Source organism: Mercenaria mercenaria, chromosome 18 (genome assembly GCF_021730395.1).
Source record: "Mercenaria mercenaria strain notata chromosome 18, MADL_Memer_1, whole genome shotgun sequence".
Lineage (NCBI taxonomy): Eukaryota > Metazoa > Mollusca > Bivalvia > Venerida > Veneridae > Mercenaria > Mercenaria mercenaria.
The window spans coordinates 46,277,542-46,292,509 of record NC_069378.1 but is presented as its reverse complement, the minus strand read 5'-3'; the positions used below and the strand labels follow the sequence as shown (position 1 = coordinate 46,292,509).

Genomic DNA, 14,968 nt, shown 5'->3' with positions numbered 1-14,968 from the left:
ATTTGCATAGAAAGTGCTACCATATTAAAAGACATTTCAGAATCAAAATGTTATAAGAAAATGGCGTTGCACTAAATCTACACATTTGAAATCGAAGTTTAGATGTATACACACTATTTTATTGCTCTATTCCGCGCATGCGCAGAGGGGCGCCTAGGGTCTTTTTGCATCTTAATAAGCTGGAAAGTCGTCATATAACCAGTAATTGTGCCGGTGTGACTTTTAACCCAACAAAAATATTTGCGTCATGAAAAAGCGCTTACGTATTTTGTAACAAAAGACATATTTGAATCGAAATAAAATTTTGCGAACGTTTTTTTAAATATATCGGAAGATTGTGCTGCGTAATGTCATTTCTTAATATACCTAATATTTACAAATACAGAAGTACCAAACATATCATTATTACAAACAGGTCTGAGTAAAAGTCTGTAAATTAAAGTAGGACAATGTATAATTAAACAGTATATCGCTAGTAAATCTTGTTACGTATTTAAGTAGCTTCCTTTAAAATCGGGAGGAAAATGAATATTTAGTGCAGATTTTAATTGACTTCCCAATAAGATTAGATAGTATTTATGTTTAGCGATTTTCAAAAATTATGTTCGATGTTTCATGTCAGTGTACTTGAAAGGAAAACGTTTATATACGCATTAATGCTGATAAGCAAACGCTATAAAATCGCAAAAAGTTCCAGCCTGGTGAAACAAATCGGCTTTTTTTTTGAACACGTAAGAACGTTATTTCTCACATTGAGCTGATGAAAAAGAGTTGATTAAACGTTGATTTCATAAATCATAGACTTCATTATTATTTAATTTCCAAGTGTTCATTCAGCTGTTGGATGAAGAGCTTTATGATGTAAGTTTTTTTTTTTTTTTTTTTTTTTTCTTTTCGTGTTTATTATTATTATTATTATTATTATTATATTAAGTTCAAGAGCGGATCCAACAAGGGGTAGCGTTTGTCATTGTAGTCATATCATTTGTCTCGTTTCGCTCGCCGAACTTTATATATGTAGTCATTAAAATTGCAAAAATTGTGGTCAGATTGCTTTATGAAAATTGACACATTGAAAATGATGACAATTTGTCAAAAATTCAAGCTCAGATTTTGTCAAAATTGAAAATGTATGTTAGATTGTACCATTTGCAGTACAATGTATCAATACTAAAATGTTATGAGGCGAGCGGCATACCCATGGACAACACCTAGAAACTTCCCTTACACCACCCTTTCAAACCAACCCAACCGAAATGGAATAGCTGAGTGCCGTTATTTCAGTTATATGTAACAGTCGTCTGTTAAGCTATGATCCTTACCAGTGTTACTGTTGTACACAGATAGCGATAACTTCCCATCATGAATAAAAAATGTGGAGTGATATATAAAGGCCTTTGGTCTGACATTACGGAGTACAATGTACACATCAACCTGGACTTATAAAATGGTCCATACTTTCTTGTATTACACTCAAGAACACGACTGAAGTCTCTTTCCCCCCCCCCCCCCCCCACTCCCCCCACTCCCTCCAGTCATCCCCATTTCTCACGCCCTTGTAACTGCTCGTGTTAGAACTTGATTTGAATGATTGGAAGATCCCCAAAACAGATGATGATGATAATAAAATAAAAGATAGAATCACTAGCACAAGACCAAAATGAAAGTGACATGATACATATAACACCCGCCTCGGTAGCCTAGTGGTAGAGCGTCCGCTTCGACTGCGGGAGGTCGTGGGTTCGATCCCCGGCCGCGTCATACCAAAGACGTAAAAAGGGTACTAGTAGCTTCCTCGCTTTGCGCTCAGCATTAAGAGGGTAGTGCTAGGACTGGTCAGCCCGGTGTCAGTATAATGTGACTGTGTGGGGTATTGTGTCACGTGTCTACGGCATGATATTCCAGTGAGGCAGCACTGTAAAGTTGGGCATTGTGCTCACTGCTCCAAGTAGACACCGTCGTTTATATGACTGGAAAATTGTTGAAAAAAGACGTTAAACCCGAACACACACACATATATAACACCCTACCCACAGGTTTACTCTGAGAACCATGGTATCCATCGGGGAAATATACGAGCCCATTTCAATCCAGTTGTAAGATCCAACTTAAATGCAAAAGAAAACAAATTAAAACAATTAAAACAATTACTTTCATTCCGTAATTTCTAGTCGAAGAAACCTACCCTAAAATTGCAGAGAACCAGAAAAAATATCTTAACGTTTCTAGTTCCATATTTTGAGCTTTTTGTATTAATAATATTTGAAATTCTTTTCTATTTTTTTGTGCATGTACTTGTATTTTATAGCGCAATTTTATAATAAAGATAAACAAACTCGCATATGGCATTATCAGCAAATCAAATTTCAATAAGAGCGCCTGTTTCGCTGGTCCAATACTCAAAACCGTCTAATCAGTCTAATCAGACTTATTTTGAGAAGAGAAGGGACATAATTTAATATATAATTTTTGAATATCATAAGGAATTACCTCCTATGAACAAAACATTTGATCTGAATACAGACTATAATTTCAAGGAAAATTCTTCATTGCTCACTTAGGCTTCTGAAAAGCTAATTCCGATAGGTCAGATGATTTTTTGACTTTCTTTCATGGAAGATTGTTAGAAAATCATTAAACTTTCTAGTAATTGTTAGCTATGAACAGGACCGCTCAGATTTCCCGCATTTTAAAGAATATGTAACACAGTTAAAAAAAAATCCTACTAAATAATTAAGGTATTGGACACCTAATAGCAACTTTTACTGTGCCGTGTTTTATAAATTTTGTATAATTTATGGTATTTCCTCAATTTCAAAGTGATGGCTACTATCCAAAACGTTTCCAGAGAATTTATTATACCATTAATTTTGATAAAAGAAACATCAAACTATTTGTAAACAATTATAAAACACAAAATAAAACTGTCAATATCATTTTTTTCTAGGGTGCCTCAAGTAAACAGATTTAATGGAACTGAATTCTAAACTTCAACATTGAAAGGGTCTGTTTTGAATTTTACTCACTTCATTCAAAAATAACCTTGAGGCAGAAGTAAAACCTACCTACATTTCTTCCACAATATGTAATCTAAAGAGTGAAGGCAATATAATAATAGAGAACTTTTACCTCGTGTAACTCAGTATTTTTAAAGATGTCTAATTCTACCCCTTCTGTTTCAGAGATAAATTCACTGTCTTTAAAGAAGTAAAAACTTACTAGGAAAAAAGGAAAATAAGCGAAAAAAATTTTGGCCCCGGTGGGGTTTGACCCCCCCCCCCCCCCCCCCCCCCCCGCCGAAAATTAAGGTCAGAGTAGGTCTATGTTAGGAAATGAATAATCTTCAAAGAGGAGGTACTCTATTACGGGTCTAATACATTAAAGTTGCTTTAGAATCTTATTTATTTATTTATTTATTTGGGTTTTACGGCGCACCAACACAGTACAGAATCATCGTAGTAATCGGAGTTACAATGAAGCTCGAACACATGATTACGTCCCTTTTCCTGTGTATACTCTATACATGTAGAAACGGCGACGTTGCAATATTTTGCTAAATAAATAAACACAATCATTATAGGCAAATAATAATTAAATGTTGTTGTTTTTTCTTAAATGTCGTAAAGGATCTTCGAAAGTGAACTTTACTTTTGGTAATGCTCTATGCTACTAACCTTCAAGATAGACGGAAATGCACAACATCCAAGTTCGATCCAGAAGTGACGGGGGAACATGTTATCCCTATCCCAGTCAGCTAAGATGTGACCTTTATAAGTTTAGACTAAAATTCACCGGACATAGCTCAATCAGCTGAACAGTGGCCATTGGCATTTCTGCCAATATACTGTTGTCTACAGCCTCGGTCCAGATTGGTAATATTTCGGTAACAAGATGTTCGGCTAAAATCTACCATCTTTTATTTTTAAAAAAATATCCAGTTAAGACCCCCTGAAACCTTTACAGGAAGGGCACCCCATCCCGTATCTACCCCTAACACGAACCTCGCCGATGACGACGCCGTCACCCTCAACTTCTGCCTTCTTCCCTTCCCCATCCCTACAAACACCCACTTCCCCACCTCCAAAAGTAAAAATATTCTGGAACCGGGCCTGCAACTACCACCATTAATAAGTGTCATTTTGACTCCCCTATCAGCCTTGGCATTTAATATTAAGAAGCGTTTTGTTGATTGTTACGTTTATGACGTCACCAGAGTACGAACGAAATAACACGTGCTTAATTACGTCATATTTACCACCGTTTCGTTCAGTTCAGATCGCAGTTTCGGACAGTGTAAGTTTTTCTCGGATTTTTTCCGACTTTTTTGCGTTTTCTTAAGTAGAGTTTTATAAAAATTGATACAGTCAAACTCGCTTAATACGAACTCTTCGGGACCTGGGAAATGTGCTCGTATCAAACGAAATGTATGATTTCCGGGTAATTTGCCCGAGCAAGTTGGGCAGTATCACCAGTATCTCTGGTGAATAGCGTCCGGTAAATAAATAAAAACAGAAGTGAATAGATGCTCATTAGTAGTTTTAACTAATTAAGTGAGTGTGTTCAGTTTACAATGAAATAACTCAACAAAATTCATACTGAAACACGTAAAAATGTATGAAAAATAAATTTTAATGTACAAATGTATTGAATCACCAAGTGTTTATAACAAATGAAAGTGATTATCGCTGAATTGCTGAAGACATTATTACTTGGACTCGATTGTAATGAATAAAATAACTGCATACATAGTGTTAATCTCTTTATTATGTACTTATCGAATACAGGTGATAACCACTTCGATTAAATATTAGCACTGTAGAGATTTAAACTGTTAAAAGATCAAGCGTAGCAAAAAAATCAAAATTGGCCGCCGACTTCTAAAATAAGTTCGTATCAAAAAATGGAAACTTATAACATTTTAGCTCATTGGGACTTCCAAAATGTGTTCGTATCTCCCGAAAGTTCGTATGAAGCGAGTTCGCTATAACCGAAATAATTTTACAAAGAAATAGAAGGACTCAGCCGGGGAATCTGGATTTTGTTCGTTATAGCGGAAAATTCGTAACAAGCGAGTTCGTATTAAGTGGACTCGACTGTATTTGGTCTACCGACCACTACCACGCCCGGTAATCTCCAGAATCATATCCCTTCGGTTATGTATGGAAATGCTTCTGTTGTGATTTCCGGTTATGATGGTTTTCACGTAAAAACAGTGACACAGGTTAGGAATTCTTACGGTTTCTTTCCAATATTACTAATATGAAATAAGGCAAAGCCTCAAAGCGAGCTCAAAGAAATCGGATTTAGCTAAAAATATTATGCATCATTTATTTGTCACAAAGTAACTATTCACTAGTCACAAGAATTCAGGAGAACCTATTCACTTGAAAAAGTCTACATTTAGTGTCACCATACCTGTAACAGTGAATATCATACGTTGCAAAATTTATGGGAAGCCGGTGTCACGGTGACGTCATTATCGCGTTCCCGTTTCTTTCTGCTTATTAATGACATTTTTTTCCATTTTCTGGCCGATGCTTGACCTTTTAAATGAAAACAATATTTTTTTCAAACAACTGGAAATCATTCTTTCATTATTGTTGAGTGATGAATATTTTTTAGCAATTGAATGAAGTTCTGTATTCACTCCGGAAAAAAGTACTTCCTGTGAGCACCTATCCGCTAGGGTGCGCTTTTTAAAAACTTCCGACGAAACTTTTCAAATCCATCACCAAGTGTGCAAGTATACTTGCGTTACCGTAAAGCTCGATTCTCGAGCTCGCTATAAATGAAAAATCAGCGAATGCTATTTGATGCACGATTGAATAATGATTACATATATACAATATTTTCCGTGCAGCGACCAACTATTTGCTTTCTGTCAACTTTAGAAGTTGTAGGCCCTTACATGATGTCATTTCAGCGTTTGTTTCTGTGCCACCGATATCGCTTTCTGCTATTGTTTTCGAACACGTACGTTTTCTTGCGGCAAATCGTCGGCGTCAGTCGATCAATGATACACAAATTTAACGTTTCAATTTATTCCGACAAAAACGTGTGAGAGCGTTGTTTACGACGGAAAGTTTGCAGTTTATTAGGTGTTATGATCCGGTTGGTGATGTTATGAGTCTTCAAAGTGGGTTATGATTCTTCGTAAAACAATATCTGCCGTAGGAGATCTAAACTATTCTGTCATGAAAAGCAAAGTAAAATGATGGATGTGCGGATTACCATGTCTGCATTGAATGTCTATTTGTTGTTGCTAATATTGTTTAGTCGCGCTTTAAATTTTCATATTAGAAATTACAGCATGATGGTACAAAACGTTTACAAGCTTTTGAAATACTTCCGTTGGTGTAATTAAAACGTTTGTGTATCATTGATCGACTGAGGCCGACTATTTGCCGCAAGAAAACGTATGTGTTCGAAAACAATAGCAGAAAGCACTATCGGTGGCACAGAAACGCTGAAATGTCATCATTTGTACAACTTCTAAAGTAGTTGCTGCACGGAAAATTTTGTATGTATGTGTAATCATTGTTCAATCATGCACCGAATAGCATTCGCTGATTTTGCAATTATAGCAATATTGGAAAGAAACTGTAAGAATCCTTACCTGTGTCACTGTTTTTACGTGAAAACCATCATAACTGGAAATCACAAAAGAAGCATTTCCATACATAACCGAAAGGTTATGATTCTGGAGATTACCGGGCGTGCACTACAGTAACGTGATGTTCGGATCATTTTACGTTCATATTTTGATTACTTTTACTAAAAATGTTTTTCATCAATGCTTTAAAAATCTTATATTTTGAATTGAGGAACTAAAGGGGCCTTATTTTACAAAAAAAAAATAATATAGATAGCAATAAATCTCACAGCTGTTATTAATCCGAAGAATGGTTTAGTTTTCGAACAGATGTGATTCTAATTTCGAACATTTCCAGATTTAAAAAAAAAAATGAATAAGAACAAAGACATAGAGCCATAGGAAATTACTTTTACTTAGCTGGCTGTAAGTTCAAACAATCTCGAAAGGCCATACAAGGTGGCCGAGTAATATTTGAACTTAGAATATTGCACTTTTTCCGCACTTAGAAGGTTTTCGGTACAGTTTGAACTCCTACCACCAGAACTAATCATGCTAAATACGGTTTGAAATCAGGAGGAGACCAGCGTTGGTCATGCATGTATACTGATGTATGGTAGTGCATGTTTGAGCCCCAACATGATGTGTAAAATATATATATCAGATGTGTAAGCAGATATATTCACTTTACATGTTTACTATCTCAGTCAAAAAATGTTGCCCATTATTAATTTTTGCTTTTAAAAGATGGACAGATGTTGAAATTTTGCGGATATAAGTGCGAAATACTAAGTCAAAATTTCAACTTGTTACTCAAAATTTCTACTTAACGTCACTCGAAATAATTGCAAAGAATGGAACATTTTAAAAATTTAGAACTTTCGGTTTCTATACTTGCGAAAACATTTTTTCACAACTGAAGGCCCTATCAGGCTTCCGTACATCGATAAACATCTGGATATAGGTGTTTTTTTTTCATTACACAACTGCATGAAACTTTATGTCAGATCAAGTTACGCTCAGGATCAAGGTAAATAATCCGAGTATACTAAATATAAAGTTATGTATATGTGAAACTATTCAAGTATAAATCTAAAGTTATATCAATATGGATACAGCTTCCTCCGCCATCAAAGCTGGAAAATCGCCATATGGCCTATAATTGTGTCGGTGCGACGTAAAACCCAACAAAATAAATAAATAAACAAAATAATGTTATTTTTAAATTTTCGTCATATGTATCTATAAAGACGCAAAAAAAAATATGTGAAATCGTATAAATGTTTGTATACATGTATATTGTTGTTATTGTTGTTAACAGAAGGTCATACTGAAAAAAGTACCCGGTAAACGTTTCATTTTTATGTTACGTACAGTTTGTATGTAACCTTCATTAAATAAAGATTTTATTATCATCATTTAAATTATTATTATTATTTAAGAGCCATTAGTCGTAAGTATTGCATATCATCAATTACACTTGAATGGCCTTTTTCATTACTATGATATTGGCAGATTGTCAACAAAATCAAATTATCAAGTTTTCACGATTCACCAATAGCATACTCACATGTTATAATCACAGATATAGAATACATTATCGGGGTTTTCCCTGATAACTTAAGGAATTCCAAAATCATATATTTATAGTAGTAGGAATTTCACAGGTAAATACCTATCTCTAACGGTACAGTCAGTTTAATCATACTTTAGATAGCATTTGTGGTGTAAGGATCTATAATCAATCTCACCAAGGTAAGAGACAGTAAACATATATTTGATATGATTGTGACGTGACATGAAGATACTATATTTGTTTTTTTTGTTGTTGTTGTTTTTATTATCATTATCATTTTTATCGGGGATGTCTGAAGTGTAATAGTATTTCAGACAACCGAAACATTGGTAACAGCTGTTATACTTACTGCGCAGTTCTGTCTGCTATGTCATAAATTTCATATTGTCTTGTCATATGCTATGACTATGCAAAGAGCTATAAAAAATACTTCTTTGGACTATGTCTGCGTTTTCTAAGGTTCAAATGGGTCCGTCTTTTTTATATTTGCGCGAACTTGACCAGCAGACATTTTGATAGCCTAAAATTTACACCTTAGATCTTCATGTACTTTCGTAAACAGTATGCATACATGTAGCTTATATGCATATTTCTTTATCATAATATAATAGATTAGCTTAAGGCATCGCCTACAGTGGCAGCCATTTGACTCAAAATTTTACATGCAAATTTTCATAAAAATAAAAGATGACTAAGTGGTAACTATAAAGTCAATAAATTTGTCATAATTATGTTTTAAATATCTATGTGAACATATGCAAGTAGAATGATGTGCATTTCACTACCTGTATTATGCCTTTATTCGATATTTTTTATGACAAAATTTTGCAATTTTATCTGCAGTCAAACTCAATATATATTCAATACATTTCAAAGATAATTACAGCCAACTGTAAAGCAGACCGTGAAGAATAAAGTCTTCAGAAATTATTTTGAAATTTTACCTGATTACTGAATTATACACAAAAATCCCAACACCATCAATTTATCCAATTTGTGTTATATGTTCACACATAATTTACATGTATATAAACAGGTGATATTATAGGATTATGTATAGGTTTACCTGGCTACCTGTGGTCAGTAATGCATGTATAAACAACATTTTAAATTAAATTTACATGGGGTTGTCTTTTTGTGTCTAATGCAATAACCAGGAACAATTTCGACAAAAATCCGTAGGAGTTTGCAGTATACATATTGTACTATGAAATTAACTAAATTTTGTGTTTGTAATATTTTTTATATTGGAGTTCTACTGCACATAAAATTTCAATATTTTGTGGTAAATTTTCGGTCTAAACGAGACTCAAATATTTTACAAGTGGCATATGTACTATAAATCATCATATGCTTCTTATGCTGATGATAATTTGACCAGCTGTTAAGGCTTTAGTGCAATTTTCAAGAGAAAAATACTCGGCCTGAAAATATGAACTGATACTGAGTTGTGACTGTGGCGATGCCTTAAGTCAAGCGGCCGAACAATTTTTAAATGCTGTAAAATTGTTATTTTTCGTTTGCATAAGCCGTTTAATGTAATGGTTGCGGTAGACTAGCTCCTAGACTATGATATATCTTTTTACATTTTTATGACTGAATGTAGTGAACTGAGCCAGTCTATATCCTATGTCCAAATATCATGATAATTTTAACATCATTCCTCTGTGAAAATCTCTAAAATAGACTGGCGTTTGTTTCTATGAAACTGAATTCGACAAAAAGTGGAAAAATGTAGAAATATAATTATTATCAGGCTAGTAGCTAGTCTATGGTTGCGGCAAAAAAACGATCTGTCCATTTCTTTGGGGACAAGACTTCGATAAGATCTATAGTTCTTGAGTAGTATCTGTTCGAACCACGAAATCCGCGAAAGTAAGTCATCCGCGAGTTAAAATGATTAAATCTGACATTTAATAAATGACCCATTAATTTTCAAAATATGGCAAAATTACATTTGAAGTTTTACAGGTAGTCAGTCAGATTTTAGTCGTTTTTTATCACTTGCGATCTGTGTTCACGGAGTACTTAACACTTATTAGATTTCACTTTTAATTTTGATAATCTTTTTTATTATTGTTGCACAACCAAGATAGAATTATGTTCGTATGAGGATCAAGTTGATAAATATACTTTGCCGTTAGAATAATATGCATATAAGAACTATTATACATTGTAAAATATTTTCATCAATGCTTTACATTGGTCATTATATAGGTAGCCGAAGTTAATAAAATGTAAGTTTGTAAGATGTTTGCTTATCCTGGTTTCGCAATCAATATAGAAAGGAAATGAATGCGGTTAGAAGCTACACACGGTTTCAAAACCTGTGTTTTTGTTCAGATTATCGAAATATCCCAGTATCTGTCAGATAGATGTGTAAATCTAGAAGTTATATTTTAAATGAAAATTGCACAATTTTATAACAAAAAAGGTAATAAGATATACATTACTAATAGGAATCTAACTCTGTGTCTTGAGTCATTCTGTTCCTGAAGAAAGCGATAACAGATTAAACAAAAAAAAGTGAAAGGTATCATAGATAATGGGATATTTCAATAACCAGAACTAAACTACAAGTGTAGCTTCGGAAATCTATAATTTTAGGCAAAGGGGGGTAATAATAATCATTTTACAAACTTGCATTTCTAAAGAATTTCGGTTGAATATGTAATTGTCAAAGCAAATCTTTGACAAAAATAATACAAATATCACTCCATACAGTAGGCTAAGTATTTTTTTATCAAATTTATACTAATGCTAAAATAACTTTATCTTTTAAGTTAACTTAGTTGTTCAACCATGACAAGATCATCAAATTCAAAATAATCTCCAGTGAAAATCTAACATGTAGAAATCACTCAGTGAACACACAATAAGTGTTATAGATCACATGTTAAAGACGGCGATAAACCAAATTGATATTTTGAAGAACATGAATACAATTCATTATCTACCATGATAAGATATGAAATATAAACATAGCCTAATTACATACGGGTAACGGATGTTGTTAAATAATTATGTGGTTTACAATGATGATAGATTTCTGCTATTAAACGAATATTTACGAAGATATTAGAAGTCGCATATTTCCTCGAAGTGTTCAAAACAATCAGAAGGGGATTGTGATTGAAATCTATGTAGTTTTAGAATACATCTATGTTGCCATAAGGTAGCCTATATTTTAGAATGGTTCAGTATTATCCCATATTATTCGTAAATTTACTTTGGTTTAGAGTTTCGACCTGTACTCACAGTCCGATGATAATCTTTTAATGAACAAATGTTATTTGATGCGATGTTATTTTCATGTCTGCGCTAGGTCATATTGACCTTGTTTGCTTTTTTGCGGTCTGCAGGTATTAGATCAAGATCACTTTGATCTCGAGACTTAAAACGGGATTCCATCAATAACTGAAATATACTTGGACCTACAGCAGTGACATTTCATTCAGTGATAGCCTGACCTCTACTGTTTTGATAGGTTTTATGGCTTAAGGCTTAGGCCCTCTATTCTTTAGACTGAACATTGGATACACTGATTCCTCCGACAAGCCATTAATCAATGGGGTTTAGAGCAGACTTATTTAACAATTAGCTGCTGTCACAGGTTTTCTCTTTTTATTTCAGCATGAAACCTGTTCCATGACGTTCTGTTCAACCTGTTAACGGCTTATTGGAACACACCGCACTAGAAAATACAGCCATGGCTTACAGTAAACCAATTGGCCGCTGGAGCCGGGATGATGCTTGTCAATTTGAATCTTCGGATCGTATTTCTGACGTTTTTGATGAAATCAGCATGTGTGTAAGACAGGACGAAGGACATGGCGCTTTTGACGCTTTCCAACAGGAAGCGGAAAATGAAGCAACATCTTCTAAACCGACTGTAAGCTGCGGAATGTGTGTCAGTCATGTCAGGGTGGAACGGGTATCACAACTAAAGAAGGGCCAACATATTGCTATGCCTGGTAAGCGAATTGGTCACGCGTATGATTCTTCGAAGAGGAAGCAAGAGTGGGTTTATATGCACCACGCGATTGTTAAGGATATCGTTGCAATGGATGATAAGAAATACATTGCCGAGGTTAAACTCATTCATATGTGGCAGAATGAAAGAGGAGAACTTGGACTTTGTGATTCGGTCACAACATTTGCTTTAACGCATGACGAGCTCTATATAGTTGTATATAGACATCCAAGATACACACCAAGCCAGATTGTAGAAAGAGCTGAAAAAGCATTGAATGATCGTGAAAATGCTCATACAGAGTGCAAAAAGATCAGATTCAGTGACTATAATGTTGTCACCACAAATTGCGAGCACTTTGCTACATGGTGTGTGGTTGGGTTAAGCAAAAGTCATAAAGAATTGCACTGGTGGAAGCAACTGGGACAGAAAATTCTTGAAATCGGCGAGAGTACACAAGTTATGGCATTGAAAGCGCGCATTGTTGAAATCTTCGGACAAGGCAGTATGGTAGTTAAATTGCTCTCAAAATTCCTCGCAAAATTCTCGTTTGACTCCTCCGATGAAATTGCTAAGCTCGTGAATGTTGGGATGCCCGAGGCTAGCACAGTACTAGGTGGAGCCGCAGCCTTTTATGTCCTATACTGCTTGGTGATGACAATATATTTCCATGTAAAATACACCAGGAATGAAATCTGCATGTCGTGCTACCGAGACAATATCACGGATCTATGGGCTAGATGTTCTCTATATGGAATAACGTCTGTTGCCACCTATTTTATAATGAGTGGATGCGTTTGTGTGCCAGCAGTTACAAGTTGCTTTATGTTGATTGTTTTATCAATTGCTGTACAACATCATATACCAAACATAAGGAAAGCTTTGATGGCTCCCTATGGGTGCGAGAAAAAGGCAATATATCGACTTGATGATCTAAAAGTAGGCGACATTGTCACCATTCAGTACTGGGGACTTCCACATGACGTCATAGTAACGGAAGTCCACCCAAATGGCAGACTGAGAAGAGGCAAGATTCGGGCTATTCATTACGCATTGGATAAACTCTTTTCGACGAGGGAAGTTAAAGAAGAGTACTTTCCAACTGCATCGAACCTGAGCAGGTTAGGATGGCCGATCTTGAAACGTCACGAATGTGCGCACTTGAATTTGTTCCCTCCGGAAACAGCAGTTCTAAGGGCCAGGCAGCGAATTGGCGAAAGAAAATGGCATGCGACCAAAAACCGTTCCGATCATGTCTGCTACTGGGCGAAAGTGAGGCAACAGTTAACTGAAGAGGACAAACCACAGGGATTAGCACAGGGGCTCACTGATTATGTTACAGGGAAAGGTCAATCTCCTCATTTGAGTACGTTGTTTATTGGAGAGCATGAAGTCCACCTGAGTAGCGATTTTGATATAGGTGATGTCATCAAAGTAAAGGAGACGGAGGGCATTGTCGTTGGAAAGGACTGTGGTGAAAGAAAGATGAATTTACAGCTAATAACCGTGAAGGGATCTGTGAAACAACTAAAGCAATTTGTGAACCTAAACACTGACAATGCAACAGTTTTGCAATATCATCCTGCACATTGTCATCCGAAGGCTACACGAGCAGATCGTGCAAGACTGATCAGAGGCCAGAAAATTTCAATGCAAAACTTTAAGGACTTTTGTATTTTGTTGAAAAGTTAAGAGAATGCAACAGTTGTAGGGTATAATGCTGTAAATTGCCATCCAAAGGCTACACGAGCATATCGTGCAAAACTCATAAAATTTCAGAAAATTTGTGGTATGTTTTTTTATTTTATTGAGAAGTCAGTGCATTTTATTATGTGTTGCAACAGACTTGATTATCGGCAACATAGCATTAGCAAGCGCACAAGTGTTCATTTTAGTTCAAGTGTGCCGGAAGAAGACACTTTCGTGTTCATTTTCTATAAAGTCTCTGTTAATTATATAGTATGGACATTTATATGATAGTGAAAGCCTAATGTGTTCGTTAGAATGATTCACGTTGACTTTTAGCTTATACAACAGTTTTCATATGAGAACAAATACAGAACTACAAAAGTGAGATTACAAACAGGATCGAGTAGAAAGATTTAAATCTTTTAACCCTCACCTGAAATACAGTGTTTATACAAATTATATCATTGCAAAATCGTGTTATGTTTTAAATGGTTGGCGAATATAAAATATCTTGATATGGATTTTGTAATTGACTTTCGTAAAAGATTGGACAGTAGTTATAGTTAGCTAATTTCTCATTCGGTCTTTTTAACATTAAAATGTAATTAGTTTCTCAGATTCAAGCTTACATTCAGCGGATAGACGAAAGTAACAATTTACAAAGCTATACGCCTATATGTTAAAAAGCAATAGTTCAGTCAAAAGCTATAAAATCGCAAGAACATTTTGTTATTTTTTGGATACCTAGCAGTGTTATTTCTCAAAGAGGAGACAACTTTATGACATTCAGTTATGAGTATAGCTCTACATATACGATGAGGTTACATATTTAGTAAAGTTAAATACCACGGATGAGGATTTTCAGCATTTGTAGTAGTTATCTTAAAATGTACTTATGAAACAAAAATGTTAATTAAATATTGCTCACATAAATTAAATTAAATTATGATTTTGTTTGTTTATTTTGTTAAGTTTAACGCCGTTTTTCAAGGAGGATGTCAGTTAACATAGATCCAGTGTTCCTGGTTTCCTGCCAGTATTAACCTGTTCTCACGAAGTAACTGACAACTTCTCCTCATTAATGACAGGTGTAGCATGATTCATCTTCGAGCACTCACCACGGAGAACATATAAAACA

At 34.9% G+C, this 14,968-nt stretch overlaps 1 protein-coding gene across 3 annotated transcripts; it reads left to right on the top strand.

Moving 5' to 3' along the window:
- The first annotated feature begins 741 nt into the window (after positions 1-741).
- Positions 742-14,776, top strand: LOC123539128 (uncharacterized). Of its 3 annotated transcripts, none has more exons than XM_045323616.2 (2): positions 742-861; positions 11,802-14,776. In XM_045323616.2, the coding sequence occupies exon 2, from the start codon at positions 11,878-11,880 to the stop codon at positions 13,831-13,833; it is 1,956 nt and encodes a 651-aa protein (XP_045179551.2). In that variant the 5' UTR covers positions 742-861; positions 11,802-11,877; the 3' UTR covers positions 13,834-14,776. The 3 variants fall into 3 exon arrangements, with proteins under 3 accessions (XP_045179551.2, XP_045179550.2, XP_045179548.2); XM_045323615.2 differs by lacking the exon at positions 742-861 and adding an exon at positions 8,144-8,259; XM_045323613.2 differs by lacking the exon at positions 742-861 and adding an exon at positions 8,224-8,347.
- The last annotated feature ends 192 nt before the right edge of the window (positions 14,777-14,968 follow it).

What these genes read in the sequence shown, in the direction of transcription:
- LOC123539128 (XM_045323616.2), top strand. Translation starts at nt 11,878, where the DNA reads ATGGCTTACAGTAAACCAATTGGCCGCTGGAGCCGGGATGATGCTTGT.